The 15,709-nt window shown below is 41.1% G+C and overlaps 1 protein-coding gene across 1 annotated transcript in view; it reads right to left on the bottom strand.

Annotated features, from left to right (window-relative positions):
• The window catches only part of SOX6 (SRY-box transcription factor 6), a 375,577-nt gene extending 360,387 nt beyond the window's left edge, over positions 1-15,190 (bottom strand). Inside the window, 2 exon segments of the mRNA XM_043971912.1 lie at positions 14,955-15,163; positions 15,166-15,190. Of these exon segments, the coding sequence (XP_043827847.1) occupies positions 14,955-15,163; positions 15,166-15,190 (234 nt within the window).
• Between the last annotated feature and the right edge of the window lie 519 nt (positions 15,191-15,709).

Genomic DNA, 15,709 nt, shown 5'->3' with positions numbered 1-15,709 from the left:
AGACAGGCACTATCTAGATTGCTTGTATGCACATTGCTAGAACTTAGCACAATGCATAACATGCAGTAAGTGCTTAATAAATGATTGGTCTGTCTATCTCTCTAAAGCTTTGTCCTCCGTCAGGTCCAAAGCAGCAAACCATATTGTTGTCATTCAATCATGTCTGACTCTCCATGTTCCCATTTAGAGTTTTCTTGGCAAAGATCCTGGAGTGCTTTGCCATTCCCTTCTCCAGCTCATTTGACAGATGAGGAAACTGAGGCAAACAGTATTAAGTGACTTGCCTGGGATCACACAGCAACTCTGCCTCACTTAAATCTAATTCACAGGCAAGTGAAGGCATCATCTGTGATGTCCTTGGTACTCTTCAAAAATGAAGGACCGGGGCAGCTAGATGGTGCAGTGCCCTGGATTCAGGAGGACCTGAGTTCAAATCTGGCCTCAGACACTTGACACTTACTAGCTGTATGACCCTGGGCAAGTCACTTAACCCTCATTGCCCTGCCAAAAAAAAAAATGAAGGACCAACACCAACACCAACCACAGATGTATCCTAGAGTCTTGCTAGAATGTTTATGATCTTAGTCCACGTTACAAGTACCTCAGGTATTCTGTAAAATTAAGGTCTTGAACTAGTTGATCTTTCTAAGTTCCTTCCAGCTGAAAATCTATGAAGCTATGGTTCCAATAGCCCATGATATACAGAAGAATGTTTTATTAGCTTTTGGCAACTTAAAGACAATCATCCTGGACATGTTCTACTGGCCAAACTGGGGCTGGTGGCAAGAACTTGAATTCAGGAATTCTGAACTGCAATAGATTTGGGGTTGCTTAGGTGTCCACACAAAGTCTAGCACCAATATGGTAAGGCCTGGAGGATGGAGGACCACCAGGCTGCACGAAAAGGGGAGAATCAGCTGCTGGAGCAGGGGAAAGCTTCTGTGTCAATCAGCAGGAGGAACAAGACTGTCTACACACGCACACACGCACACACACACGCGCACACACACACACACGCACACACACACGCGCGCACACACACACGCGCACACACACACACACGCGCGCGCACACACGCACACACGCGCACACACACGCACACGCACGCTCACACGCACACACGCACACACACACGCGCACACGCACACACACACGCACACACACGCACACACACGCGCACGCACACGCACACACACGCACACACACATGCACGCACACACACACGCACACACACACGCACACGCACGCGCGCACACACACACGCACACACACACGCACGCACACGCACACACACGCACACACACACGCACGCGCGCACACGCACACACACACGCGCACACACACACGCTCACACAAGCATTTGTCTCATTGAAGACAACCTGTTCCAACTAACCCAAGACAGACATTTTCAACACAGACAGAAGAGTAACATTTCACAGTTTAAGGTGGGGGGGGAGGGGTCCGATAGAAGTGCAAGTCTCTCCAGATTGTTTCTGATCTAGCGACCCCTAATTCAGGCCCTCCGCTAAGAGGGCTCCTCTTACCCTAGTGTCTAGTCTTTCTCTCTCTCTTCCTCTTTCCCACCTGAGCAGTTTTCAGTCACACCAGTTCTGTTATAACAATTACTGGGCCTAGCCAAGGCCACTAACATGTTTTAGCTCCAGACACACCCTCCCCTCTCTTGACATGAAACACTCACGGAGCCCACTGTAGGTTTGCCAACGTCATGCATTGCTATTTAGGAGCTGGATGAAGAGGCAAGCTCTTTCCCAATAATGCACTGGGGCGGCTGGAAAGGGCACCTCTCTGAATACAGGCCACTTTCCCTGGGTCCTCAGGGCCACCCAGACAGACTCACAAACCTCCCTCACTCTCCTGCATCTTGTTTCTCTTCATGTGCAAAGGCACAAGAACATTGTAAGAAAGAGCCTTTGCGCTGCTTCCGAGCGGTTTAATGACAATGGTGGGTTTAATTGGAAACTCTTCTTGCAGTAAATTTTATATTGCATTTCTTATTGCTCTGATCTAAGCCCACATGGATCCTAGTTCAAAGCAACAGCAAATGATTCCTTTTGTGGGTTTGCTAACAAAGGAGGCTTGTTTGCTTTAAAAATAGAAAAGGAAGAAAACTGGGCAGGAAAACAGAACCCAAGGTGGGGGAAAAGGAGCATCTAAGTCTGCCATCCTTTCCTCCCCTCCCATGCCAAGTTTACTGTGCAGTCATATCAAACGGCAACGCAAAATGTTGGCAAACCTAGAGACCTATGGCTAGTAATCTCTGACCTTTAAATGCCTGGAAGAACAGAGCTACCCCTGGCTTCATGAACATTATTTCCCAAGGAAAACTACCTAAATTATTGTGGGAAATATTGAACCCTAAACTTTAGAGCAAAAAAAAATTAAGAAAGGTATCAACCACAGTCACATAAGACAAGATCATGGGGGCATGGTAAAAGATAAAGACATACCAGGATATTAAGATAGATAGATAGATAGATAGATAGATAGATAGATAGATAGATAGATAGATAGATAGATAGATAGATAGATAGATAGATGGATGGATGGATGATGGGTGGGCAGACACATAGATATGAGCGAGAATGAATACGTTTGTGAGCTATGTTTTAACACAGAGTTTAAGAGCAATAACCCATTTCATTCACAGTTTATATCTGTTCATCCCAGCTATCCCAATAACCAGGAAGAAATAAGAAACAGTTATACCTAGAACTAACCAGAAAAAAAAGTCATAGATGCAAAGGGTTGTCATTAAAACATTATAGCTCATCTTCCTCCCTCAAGGCAAATGAAACTCTCTCTAAGGCATTTTGCCTGTGCCTCAAATAGGATTCATCCTTGAGAAAAGTTGTGAATTAAGGAGAGGTTTATTCAGGCCCTGGAAGCATGCTGGTGCTTAGAACCAAATTTGAGTTATCCTGCGATGAAAGCAAATGTTTACAGAATCATTTGCAATCACTTTATTAAATAAGAGTTCCCATTTTCCAGGACACTAATGAAACAGGGACAAATGAAACACATAAATGTTCATTTCTCATTTCTACCTGATTGTAAATGTTTATTAGCAAAGGTTTCTAATATATACTTTGGAGTTTAGAATATGTCTTACCCGGGGATATTAATGGAACTCAATTTGTATTGCCTTTGGAAGAAAGAAAAAAAAAAGCTAGTGGGGTCGTGGGAATGTGGTAATACCAAAATAATACTAACAAGGATAATACACTAAAGAATAACTGTCTCCCCTCCCCCTTCCTCTTTAAAGCTGTGTTAACACAAGGAATAATAGACTGAAGTTTTTTTCTTCTTTAAAAAGGTTACATTTATCTTGGAAAGCAGGAAAAAACTTTTGCAGGCTGAAGACAATCAAACAGTGGGATAATTTGCATATCAAGGTAATTAAGGCACATTCATTAGAGTCGTTCAAGCAAGATTAGATATGTTCATGGAAGGAACAGAGGAGGGTCTCTCCTGCTTGATGCAGGTGGCTTGACTCAATCATCAGAGAGGGCCCTTTCAACCTGATCATCTGGGACTCTCTGAGTGAGTGATGGAAGGTTCATTATGTTAAAGTTACCTTTATTACAAACAGCCCCTTTCATGCCAAAAATGGAAAGGGATTTTAAGGTAGCAAACACAGTCTCAGATTCTGATCCTCAAAGCATTATGCTGCCTTCTTCCCCCGCCCCACAACTGCTGCTCTCTGCTCCCAATCTGGCCCCCAAATAACTAACAGGAACCTTAGAACATAAGAACATAGAATGTTAGGGTTGGAAAGGGCCCTTTGATAGCTCAAGCAAGGAGTTCATTGGCTTTAAAGCTAGAAAGGACTTTAGGGATCATTTAATGCAACTTCTCCTTTTTACAGAGGATAAAAATGAGGGTTGATGAAAAATAAGTGACTTGCCCAGGGTCACACAAACACTAAGCAATAGAACTGTTATTCACAGTCAAGTTCTCTGACTCCAAATTTAAATTCACCATCCTAATTCCCAACACGACCCTCTTTAGAGAGGGCAGGAAAAATAAATACATCTTTATTTTCGCCAGCCTCTAACAAAAGGTTAGCATTTCCTCTCATTTTGGATGCAGGCAACAAACCACAGCAGTATTTACATTACTTTAACTTTGTCACCAATAGATATCACAGATATTTTCATATTACAATTATTCCAAACACCTTAAAGTATCATTTAGGTTCATCACTACTTTTAAATTACTGGAGTTATTTCACTTGCTATTAGATCACATGGGATTTCACAATCTTCCTGTCAACAGACTGTACTTCAATATAATTGGCTTCATTTTTAATCCTAAATATTTTATTTTATGCATTTTTAAAAGTTGTTCTGAAAAAGGTCCAAAAGCTTCACCAGACCCAGCCGAAGAACTTGACACAATGGAGGTTAAGGACCTCTATGTTAGAGCCAACTGCCTGTCCGCAGACTTGAATCCCTTTCTTGAATAGCCTTTACAAATCATTTTGATAAAACAATACTATTTCCCACCTCCTACAGTGAAGAGTTTAAGAAGGTCTCTCTGTTACTCTTCAATGACCATATGACACCCCCTTACCAAAATGTTGCTGAGGTACCTGGCAGACCACATTGCTACATTATTGGGAATTGTTACTTTGTGTGTCCAGCAATAGGTGCTGGAGGAAATTATAATAGAGAATGCATATATTCATCAGAAACCTGGACCATGGCATAGAGGTAGTGTTCAGCTCTGACCACAAAATGGTTTAAGCCTTGTGATCATTTTCTAATGTAGTCAACAGAAGGTCATGTGGATTTATAAGCATACTTTTTTCAAAAAAGAGCTTTTGCTTTTTTAGGCAGGTTGCACCAGCCATACAAAACAAAGCTTGAATGGATTGGACATGTTGCAGTTTTACTGAATCCAAAGATCAGCTCCCATCCCACCACTTAGCAACGAATGTCAAGCCCTGGTGCAATGGTTGTGGCATACTTAGTGGGGGGGGGGGGGATGGGAGGCAACACTATGAAAAGGAAATTACATAGTACTCAGGAAACCAGCAATCTGATTCTGGCTCTGTCATGGACTGTATGACCTTAGACAAGTCCTTTAAGCTCTCTAGGCTTTGGCTTCCTCTGCAAAATGAGGGGATTGTCCCTTCTAACTGTAAAAAGTCTACAGTGTAATGAATGATATGCAGCTATACATTTCTAAATACTTAGCAAATGACCCTTCTTAAAAGTGCTGGAGACCCCATATATCACAAGCCACACTTTGGCCTTGTAGCAGTGACTGCAGAAGGACAGTGGGCAAAAGCAGAGGTCAGCAAAGCCGGCATCACTCATGTGTTCTGCAAACAGGGAGTATACCAGCAGCACTGGGGAGAATGAAAGAGAAATAAGACATTTATGAGACATAAAGGTATCACATAAAACCAGAGCAAATGAGAAGAATATTGGCTGAATCCCAGCATAGATAATCCTTATAAACATGCAGGAATGTTGTAGGCTGTAAGCGAATGTCAGTAATATAGTACATTAAGAGATTCACATTACATCCAGTGCTTTGCTAGCCCCAACCACTGGATCTTATACAGCCTAGACGATTAAAATAAAAACAAACCTGGCATCTCATCTCCCCTGTCTCCTTGAAGACATTTTGTGTACACAATTTTATTATACTGAACAAAGATGCTAGGGTCTGATTTTCCTTGAGCTGTCAAAGTACAAAAGAAATGCAAAAAGTCCTTGCCCAGATCTAGCAAAGTGTTGGATTTTATCTTTTGGCAGGTGCTCAATATGCAGCCCACATAATCACATGTTAATGACTGGAGTGTGTTAATCAGCATGCATACCTGATTCCTCCTTGCCCAAGAAGAAAAAACAAAAAACCAAACTATCTTGAGAGCATGTTCTTTCTACTTTGGAAGACAACATCGTCAATATCCCAGAAAGGAGGAGGAGGAAAAAGAAAAGGAAGAAAACTTTTCCCCAAGTTCCTTTGAGAAAACTGACCTGTTAGGACAGCTGTGAAAGCTACAGGTGGAATTTACGATATATTCCAAGAGAAAAGCAAGCTATGTACAAGACCGATAAACAGTATCATGTATAATTCTCAATTTCTCTTCCACTAGGAATATGAAGATAACCATTTTGTTGTCTGTGAAGTTCAGAATATAAACAAAATAAAAACAAACTAGGAGTGTAAAAAATAAATTTTGTTATGTCATTTCAGTCATGAGAAACTCTTCCTAACAAAGACACTGGAGTGGTTTGCCATTTCCGTCTCCTTCGAATTTTACAGATGAGGAAACTGAGGCAAACAGGGTTAAAACTGACTTGCCCAATCACACAGCTAATAAGATGATTCTTCCTGATTTCTAGCCCGATGTTCTATCCACTTCGCTCCTTAGTTTACCCCTCCCAAAATAAAATAAATTACTAAGTAAATAAAAGTGTCCAGTTAAGGTGAAATAATTTGCAAAGTGACTGGAATATTTGTAATATGAAAGGGGACCTGAGGTGGGGGTGGGAGTGAGGGAGAGGTGTTTCTGGTGTCTCCAGGCTCCATTAAAACAATGTGCATTTTGATTTTTTTTTTTAAATTTAAGATACCTTACAGACTTAGGGAGTGTTTTTAGAATAGCCACAAGCTAGCCATGTGAAAATACAAGAGATTAATTTATGGGCATTAAACAACTTTAATTGGCTAGTTAGTTATCTACACAAATACACTATCTTATTGATTGTCATGCAAATAAAAATGCTTTTTACATTGATTTCAAATGTAAATAAATTTCTGCCACCTCAATTGCTAACCAAGATCCAAAAACAGAGGCTGCCATGTGCAAGTAACAATTTAAAGCTTTAGGCAGGGGTGGGAGGGGAGAGAGAGAGAGAGAGAGAGAGAGAGAGAGAGAGAGAGAGAGAATCCCAGGGCTTGTTGAAACAAAAAAACAACTCTCTTTGCCTTCTTCAGGGGAATGGCTTCCACACTTCAGAGAGATGAACACTTCCTGTTATTTCCACCCCTAACCCTAGCTTTGGGCCAAGTCAGTAGCAACTTCTTTCTGTACCTTCCCCCTCCGCTTGGAGACAAACTTTTCAGAGAGGAAATGTAATCACTAAACTCTTTGCATGTCTGAAACTCACCTGGTCTCTGGACTTCCTCCAATGCCACAAAGGACCAATCAGGTACCTTGAAAGATAAACCTGGGTCAAGATTCAAATGAACTTTGGATGGCTCCTGGGCTCAGCTGTGGACCATTACAGGACCTCTCACTATGTACTCCAGCCTAGTAGGAATTCAGCGATCTGATATGTCTCACTGCAAGCCACAGGTACAATCCCCGGAAAAGGTAAAGAAAGCAACTATACTTGGGTGCTAACGAAATGACTAAACGTTGCTAACAACTGGCAACAGGTCGAGCTTTTAAACTCTTAAAAAGGGTAACCAGATTAAAAATCTTTTCAAAGGCTGCCACAAAGTAAGGCATGGCTGGAAAAGATTTCATCCCTACAGAAAAGCCTTGGACTGTGTTATCATGAAGTGACAAGAGTCCCATTCCAGGAAACAGTCCAGAATCCACTCCAGGCTTTTTAGGACTCTGTCAAGTGAACTGTATGAAACAGTTTGGAGTTGATTAGCAACTTGACTGGACCGAGTAGGAGGGGCAGAGAGTAGATGCTGTTTGCAAGCAGAGAAGCATTGTTCCTGACAGTTCTTAATTAATTAGGTATGTCAACACTCCTGCTTTTGCTTGCTCTCCATTACAACAAAAGGGCATTACTGGCACCATTTATTTACAGTGCAAAAATGCTTTTAGACTACGAGAAGCCAAAATTTAGCCATGGCGGTCCTATCATCTTGATGCTGGAGCTGAGAACCTCTGAGGCTGGGGGAGGGAGAGCAGAAATGTGGCTCAGTGACTGGGCTGGGATTAATACGATGCTGCTGCTGATGTCATTGCAAACCAAATAAAGGCAGAATCGGATGCTTTTGAGTCTTTGTTGAGGATACATGTTATCACACACACACACACACACACACACACACACACACACACGAATGTAAGCTTCTTGAAGGCAGGGAATGTTTCTTCAGGCTCTGTGTCCAGACACCCATGTGCATTGCATCGTAAGGGGGGGGGGGGAGGGATGCAGTGGGTTGCACATGGAGAAATGCATTGGGCTATACATAAGTACTTAATTAATGCTTATTAAAAATGAATTTTTTTGAGACTTGGTCTCCCTATATCACCCAACTGAAAGTGCAATGACCACTTAATGGAGTAAATGTATTTAATTGGATCTCTTATCTTGGTTCACACACATTAGCACCAAGGCTTTAAAACACATTTTACTCTGTCCCACTAATATTCACTGATATAGACACTGGTTACCAGGGCCATGCTTCTCTCCTGACCCATATCTCCCTTTAACTGTTCTTCCTATAACGGAAACAACATGTTTAAAGGAAAACTCCTCATCTTCACTCTCTCCACTTATCACCTCTTCTCCCTCCAAGACAGAAAAACAGACAGATACATAAAAGCCACCCCTTCCCGACTTCCCCATCCAAGTAAATGTCACTGCCATTGCCCACCAGAAACCTTAGAGTTATTTCCAATTCTGTTCCTTCCCTTTCTCTCCTATTCCCACCCAGGAAGTCCTGCAGAGTCTTTTTGCTTTGTTTCACAAACCCATCCCTTTCTTTTCATTCCCCCAATATCCATATTATTTCAGGTCCTTGAGATCTTATTCCAGTAGAGTTTTTCATTTTTAACACTGCCCTTCTCTCTACAATATCCTTCACTCAATGACCACTAGACTAACCTTCCAAAAATGCCTTTTTGTACCATGTCACTTTCCCAATCAAGAAATGACAGTGACCCTCTGATATTTACTTCATCAGAATTTTTCAATTTAACCTTCAAGAGATTCCAAGAGTTGCCTCTTTCCTTCTCCCTTGCTTCATTTTTAGCCATTCCCTGAAGCAATTGCTTTGCATGTAACTCTGCTTTCCTCTCCTCTCTACTGATTCTCTTCCCTTTTCTCCTTCAAAACCTCTAGGAGACTATTCATGACAGACCCTGCCTGACTGTTCATTGCCCTCCTTGCCACTCACTCACCAGGTGGTACATTCTGAGGTAGTGTACACCTATTTGCACTAGCTAATATAATGGCTCTGAATAAGTTTTCTTCAGCTGTTATTCTTCTTGGTATGTTTCTGTTTCTCCAACTAACTCACAAAGGTGTCCCTGACAAAAGTTTCATTCTCTTTTTCCTTTTGATCAAGGGCATCTAAGTATAAAAGTTTGCTTATAGCAATAATTCAGTAGATATTGCCACCTAAGAAACTTGTCAGTGAACAATTTGCATTGCAAGACTCCCTAGAGAGGGACAGAGTCCTATAGGAGGTATAGGGAAGGCCAGGATGAGAACATAGCCAGATCCAGAGAGAAGATAGATAGAGAGGGCAAGCCCATACTTCTAAAACTTCTCCAATACGTAAGGGTACCAAATTAATTCCCATAGCAAGCTCAGTCAGACAACTAAACGGGGCTCCAACAGGTAGATAACTGACGGCAAAAGCAGAATTAGAAACCAAAGTTTGAGTTTCAAATGGGTACTTGTGTCCCTATGTCTCTGCTGACACGAATTTCAGGTTTGCTTCATCAATTCGATTCCACAAATATTAATAAAATGTCCATTTTCTGCTTCTTTAAAACTTTCCTCTGGGCCACAGGTACAAAATGAGGCATTTGTTTTTCATATGACAAATACAGTTTGGTAATGCAGCTAGGACATCTACAGGCAGCCCTTCCCGAGATCTCATAGTTCTAGAGCCTTCCCTCTATTATTTCCTGTCTTTCCTACATGTAGCTTGTTTGTACCCAGTTGCTTACATGTTATCTCCCCCATTAGATTGTGAGCTCCTCAAGGGCAGGGCCTTTTGCCTTTCTTTGTATCTCCAGTGCTTAACACAAGGAACAGCACATAGTAGGCACTTAATATTTTAACTAGAAGACTGATAGAATGCTGGGCTTAGCATCAAAAACCTCTGAGTTCCAATCTTGCTTCAGACTCATTCTACCTGTGTAACTCTTAGCAACCTCTCAGCCTCAACTGCCTCACCTGTAAAATAGAAGATTAAAATAGCACCTACTTCACAGAGTTGTTGGCAAGAACTGAGATCATGTGTAAATTGCTTTGTGGATCCTAAATTACTACATACATGCTAGCTTTCTTATCATTATAAATATACTTATTTGTTATAATAGTGGGTGCTATGAAGGAAAACGTGGAGAAAAAACAGTAACTTTTTTTGTTTTTTAAACTCTGTGCTGCCTCAACTTGGGGAACTGTCCTTTAAGGAGACTTCATCATCATCATCATCATCATCATTAATTATTGCTATTGCTGATACTGCCACTGTCACTGCCCCTTTCCTTTCCAACAGGTAAAACTGTAGGCTTAGAGGATTTAGAGTTAGAAGAAATCTTAGGTTTTCTCTAGGGTGATCTATTTCACAGAGGGTGACACCAGCGGTAAGACACCCAAGTGATTTGCATAAGAATACATACATACATACTGAGCATAGCCTGATTCTGACCCCAGAGTTCCTTTTGTGACATCACACTGACTTTCTAGGTAAACATCAGATCTGCATTGTAATTGCAAAAAAGGAAGGAAGGAAGGAAGTAGGGAGGGAAGGGAGGAGGGAAGAAGGGATGAAGGAAGAGAGGATGGGGGAGAGAAACTACTGCAGTCTGTATTTTTGAGAAGCAAAACTCTTCCTGAGTATAGAAGAGATGAGAGTACTGATACCTGCTCTTCTGACTGCTGATAAGCACAGGTGATCACATAAAGCATGCAACAATAATAACAATAGCATTGCCAAAATTGTCTATCTTAACAAAAAAAGATGAGATTCCTCCCTTCAAAACATCATTTCTCATGAGCTAACCCCAGGGTCAAGAGGATGAGCTGCTACAGAAAGGAACTGTGGGTTTCATTTCACCGTCTTATCCCACCTTGACATGTAACATCAATTTGTAAGCAGAATTAGATCAAATGCCTACCCAAAATTTTACTTGGCTCTAACCTTCCTTTCCCTACAATATAGCCCATCTGCAGTTTTTTGACCACACTCTGATACTTTCTGTTTCTTCTTCCCTCTACAATAAAGTCAAGCAGGCTGATGCCTGCAATTTAAGTCATTGCAGGTCTGACGTTGCACTGGTTACACATTGCTGCATCTATCAAATGAAAGGGGAGCACAAAGGGAATCTCCAAATGCAGCTGCTATTTCCCATTTGTTAAATCCTTTTATTACACCATATAAGTACACAGCTGGGAAATACTATAGAGTGGGAGTTAAGACAAAATATTTTGGCTTCCAGACATTCAGAATTCACAAAGGCCCCAGTGGAAAGCAATGCTTGATATCAAAAGGGAGGGAAAGTTTGAAAACATTTCTAGCCAATGTGCTTTTTTTGATGATGATATTTGATGTACTTATAGCTTTAAAGTAGTCTATATTACTATAAATTTTGTTTGATAAAAATTTTTGGTGAAAGCTGATCTTTTACATATTTTTCCGAAATTTCAAATCACCAAACAGTCTGCACTTCCAAAGCTGGCAGACAAGTGACCAAAGCAGAGACTGTCCCCTTCCAAAGCAAAAAACTATGTACTCCAAGTTGTGGCAGCACATTTTGACAAATAGAAATGGTCGACTTCTCCCTAAAGAAGCATAACTTTGTCTTTCTCCCATCCCAGTTGGCTGGTGGACAGACTTCCTGTTTGGGATTTTTGTAAAAAATTATTTTTCTTTCAACACTTAGCTTCTTGACAACCAAACCAATGGCCGTGCTATCCTGCCATCTAGAAGGGACCTTCCTGAAAAAAAGGGATTCAGGAAGAGTCAAGCAAACTAGGCTCAAATTCAGAACGACCTCCAATGGGGAGCACATCTGTGACCACTCCTCATTATCGCCTATTATTCATTAACTAGTCAATATTCACTGGCTCCATGGCCTTCTGCTAGATGTAAGACTCTCTTCCTTTCTCTTTTTTTTTCTTCCTTCCCTTCTTTTCTTTCTTGGTGGAAAGAACAATGGATTTAGTGGGAAATGACCTGAGGCAATTCTTGACTCTTCTAAGAACTAGAGAATAGTATTTGTATTACTCTTTATACTATTCAATATTCAAGCTTATGGGGTGGGTGCTATTATTATGCCCATTTTACAGATGAGGAAACTGAAGCAGACAGAGGTTAAGTGACTTGCTTACAGTCTGAGGCTAGATTTGAATTAAAGACTTACTGACCCAGGCCCAGAATTCTATCCATTGCTCCATCCTGATGCCTCATACTACCCATAAGACTTTGGACTAATCACTTCTCTAGGTCTTGGTTACAACATGGATAAAATGAGAAAATTGGGACTAATGAGCTCTAAGTCCCTTTCAAGATCTCAAGGCTACCATCCCTCTGCTTGCCTTTCTTGCTCTCTCCCTTCCTCCCTCCTTCTCCTCCTCTCCTTCCTGCCTTCTTCCAGTGGGATGTGGTTACCACTGTGCTAAAACAATGTGGAACCTAAGGGAGAAAGGGGCCCCATTGTGGTAGTTCTGTCTCTTATCACTACATGTTCTCAAAGACATTTGAGGTAAACTTCTAGAGCCTACAGCTTATTAATATGTATAAACCACCTTTAGGGCGAAGATCAACCTCAGTGATTTTGTAATTCATTAGCTCTCAAGGAAGATGAAAGGGCCTTGAAACAACTATAGGTAAGAAATCGATAGGAGTTTGAGTGTTTTGAAATGAAGTCTCCCCTAAATTGCACATGCAAGTGACACCCAGAAGTAGACTGAGTCCAGACTGCTATATACATTCTCCTAAGGGTGAAGGGAAGAGAACAGCCGTGACTGGAGCCCTGTCTTCTCTCTTGCTTTGTAGGTACCTGGTGATCCAGGCATCCACTTTGCATTTAAACACAATGACCAAGAAAGCTTCTGCCTGAGCCTTGGTCAGGAGAACCTGAATGTGAGTCCTGATCCTTTGGCCTTTCCCTCCTCCCCACCCTTAATCATGATAAAAGACATTTTGACAGAACTTTTACATTGTCACATAGATATTATTATCTCCATTTTACAGCTGAAGAAACTGAGACTCCAAGAATCCAAGAGAACATTGGTGATGATCAGTCCACTGTGGTACACCTTCCAACTAACTGCCCAACATATGCTAAAATATATATCCCCTGCTTCCCAATGATATGCCTGACCCTAGAGAAAGTCTTACTGTGGAGAGATTGATTGAGATGCTTCCTATTCACTTTAAGACTTCAACTTTGCCCAGAAAAGGTCCATTCCCTTATCTGTGAAATGAAGATATCACAAGTCCTCCTCCTAGCTGATTGTGCAGCAGCCCTGGGTGTGTCAACAGCTAAATCATGTCTGTAGAAATATGTAAAAATGTGAGCCATGTAGATCCCAAAGCTATTGAAGGAGGGTGCTGTTATCATCGAAAAGAATCATTTCATCAGCCTCTAGAGGCACAGCACAGAAGTGGGAATGGAAAGGACCTAGTGAGAGGCAGTGCAGCCCAGCAGACAGAATGAAAGGTGGCTATAGCCTTGGGATTGGACTCAAATGCCCCTTCAGAAAATGATGTCATCCTGATGCAGATATATGTTTAATGTTGTTATATATATATATATATGTATATGTATATATATGTATATGTGTATATGTGTATATGTGTGTGTGTGTGTGTGTGTGTGTGTGTATATATATATATATATAAAACCTATATTGGATTGCCGGCTGTCTCAGGGAGGGAGAGAGAGAGGGGAGGGAGGCAGAAAAATTTGAAATTTGAAATCTTACATAAACAAATGCTGAAAACTATCTCTACATGTAACTGGAAAATAATAAAATACTTTTATTTTTTAAAAATAGGAAAAAAAAGAAAATGATGTCATCATGAGGATGTCATAAAGTGATGTCATCATAAGGAAATCAGTTTAGTTCCCAGCTTCCTGGACTAGAAAGTAAGGGTAATTAGGCTTGTACCATCTTCCTTCTCGGGTTTGCCATGAGAAAAGTGTTTTGCAACCCTTAAAGTATCATACAAAGTATGGTATTGGCAGGAAGCCAAGGTTTTCTAAATTATTCTGTTTCTTGAGATTTGATTTCTTAAAAAACAAATAGGCCAAAAATGCAGAAGGGGGACTAATCTAATGAAGGGTATTGAGGCATCAGTCAGTTCCATGTATTTAAAAAGGGAATGTTAGATTTAAATATGCTAATGAATAGGCTCCCATATTAATTAATAGTGTCTGTTTCAATAGTTGGAGATAATGTTTAACCTCAGAAAGGCCTGCTGATATATGGCATGAATCTGTAGTTGTTTCTGCCTCTGGCAAAACTCCTCCAGCCTGATGGAACGATACTCAGGAGCTTTCTGTGTCTCTTTTAAATGAATGTACAGGTACATGAGCTAGAAATGCTTCATTATAAATCAAATATGACTATGGAAGAGTATGATAAATACCTGCATCTCCTCACTAAAGATCTATTCTCCATATGACCTCATTCCCATACATATGATTACTTAATGAGATTACACAACATGAATCCAGTCACACTTCACCGGAGCATTACTTATATTGTGATCTTCTTGAGTCTATCTACTCCCTGTACATGGAGAGAAATGAGCACGCCCTTTAGAACTGGTGGAAAAGCTATGGACAGGTCAACCCAGACTTGCACATCAGTTAAATATTAAACCATCCGCCTGTCAAATATTGTCTGGTCCTCATAGTTTAGTAACTATGTGCATGAGGATGTACTGGGCATTACCTAAAATGGCCAGCATTTGTAACTTTTCCTTAAAAGACTCATGGGTCATGCCTGACTTGAGGACGAGCATCCTGGCCTCAGACTTACCATTCTGTGCTGGGCTGAGATTACACTGTCCCAGTCAGCATCTTGTTGAATGGTGGTGACAAGAGTTGGTAGCTCCTCAGAGTGAGGTTTGTTGTGCATGATAGGGTGAAGAGGCAGGTGGGAGGTCACGTGCTGGTCGCTGCCTTCTCCTTTTCCCGAGCGGGACAAATCCTGGGTCATTGCTTCCTCTCCATCAGCTGCACAGGCAATGGAGAGGCGGCTTGCTTGGAAGACATTCCTTTCTGCAGAAGGAAGAAGGTGGTACAGATCAGCATGGACTACTGGATTCACAGGAATGAGATTTGCACAGTTTTAAACCAGGGGTTATTAACCTGGGTTCTGCAGACCCCCAGTGGGTCCATGGATAGAAGTGTGGTGTGTGGGGGGGGGAGTCTATGAACTTGAATGAGGAGAAAAAATTACATTTTTTATTCCAATATAATTGGTTTTTCTCCTGTCATCTTATATATTTTACTTTAGGCATTAAAAATATTCTGAGAAGTGGTCCATTTGTAACCCCAGTGATAGTAACCAGTACAAAGTACATACTTAATTAAAAAATAATATTGCTTAATTAGTGGACTAACCATATATATTTATAAGTCATTTCCTTCAGTTGTGAGATGGGCATGAACTCAGGAGAAAAGAGAATTCAGCTTGTCTAGCTGTCCCCATTCAAATCAAAGCAACACGCCTTTAATAAGCACAGACTCTATGCTAAGCACTGCTGGAGGAGGCACTGAAGTTACAAAGAC

Source organism: Dromiciops gliroides, chromosome 6 (genome assembly GCF_019393635.1).
Source record: "Dromiciops gliroides isolate mDroGli1 chromosome 6, mDroGli1.pri, whole genome shotgun sequence".
In the NCBI taxonomy this organism is placed as follows: Eukaryota; Metazoa; Chordata; class Mammalia; order Microbiotheria; family Microbiotheriidae; genus Dromiciops; species Dromiciops gliroides.
The sequence above is the reverse complement of the archived record's forward strand: the minus strand, read 5'-3'. Positions and strand labels throughout refer to the sequence as shown.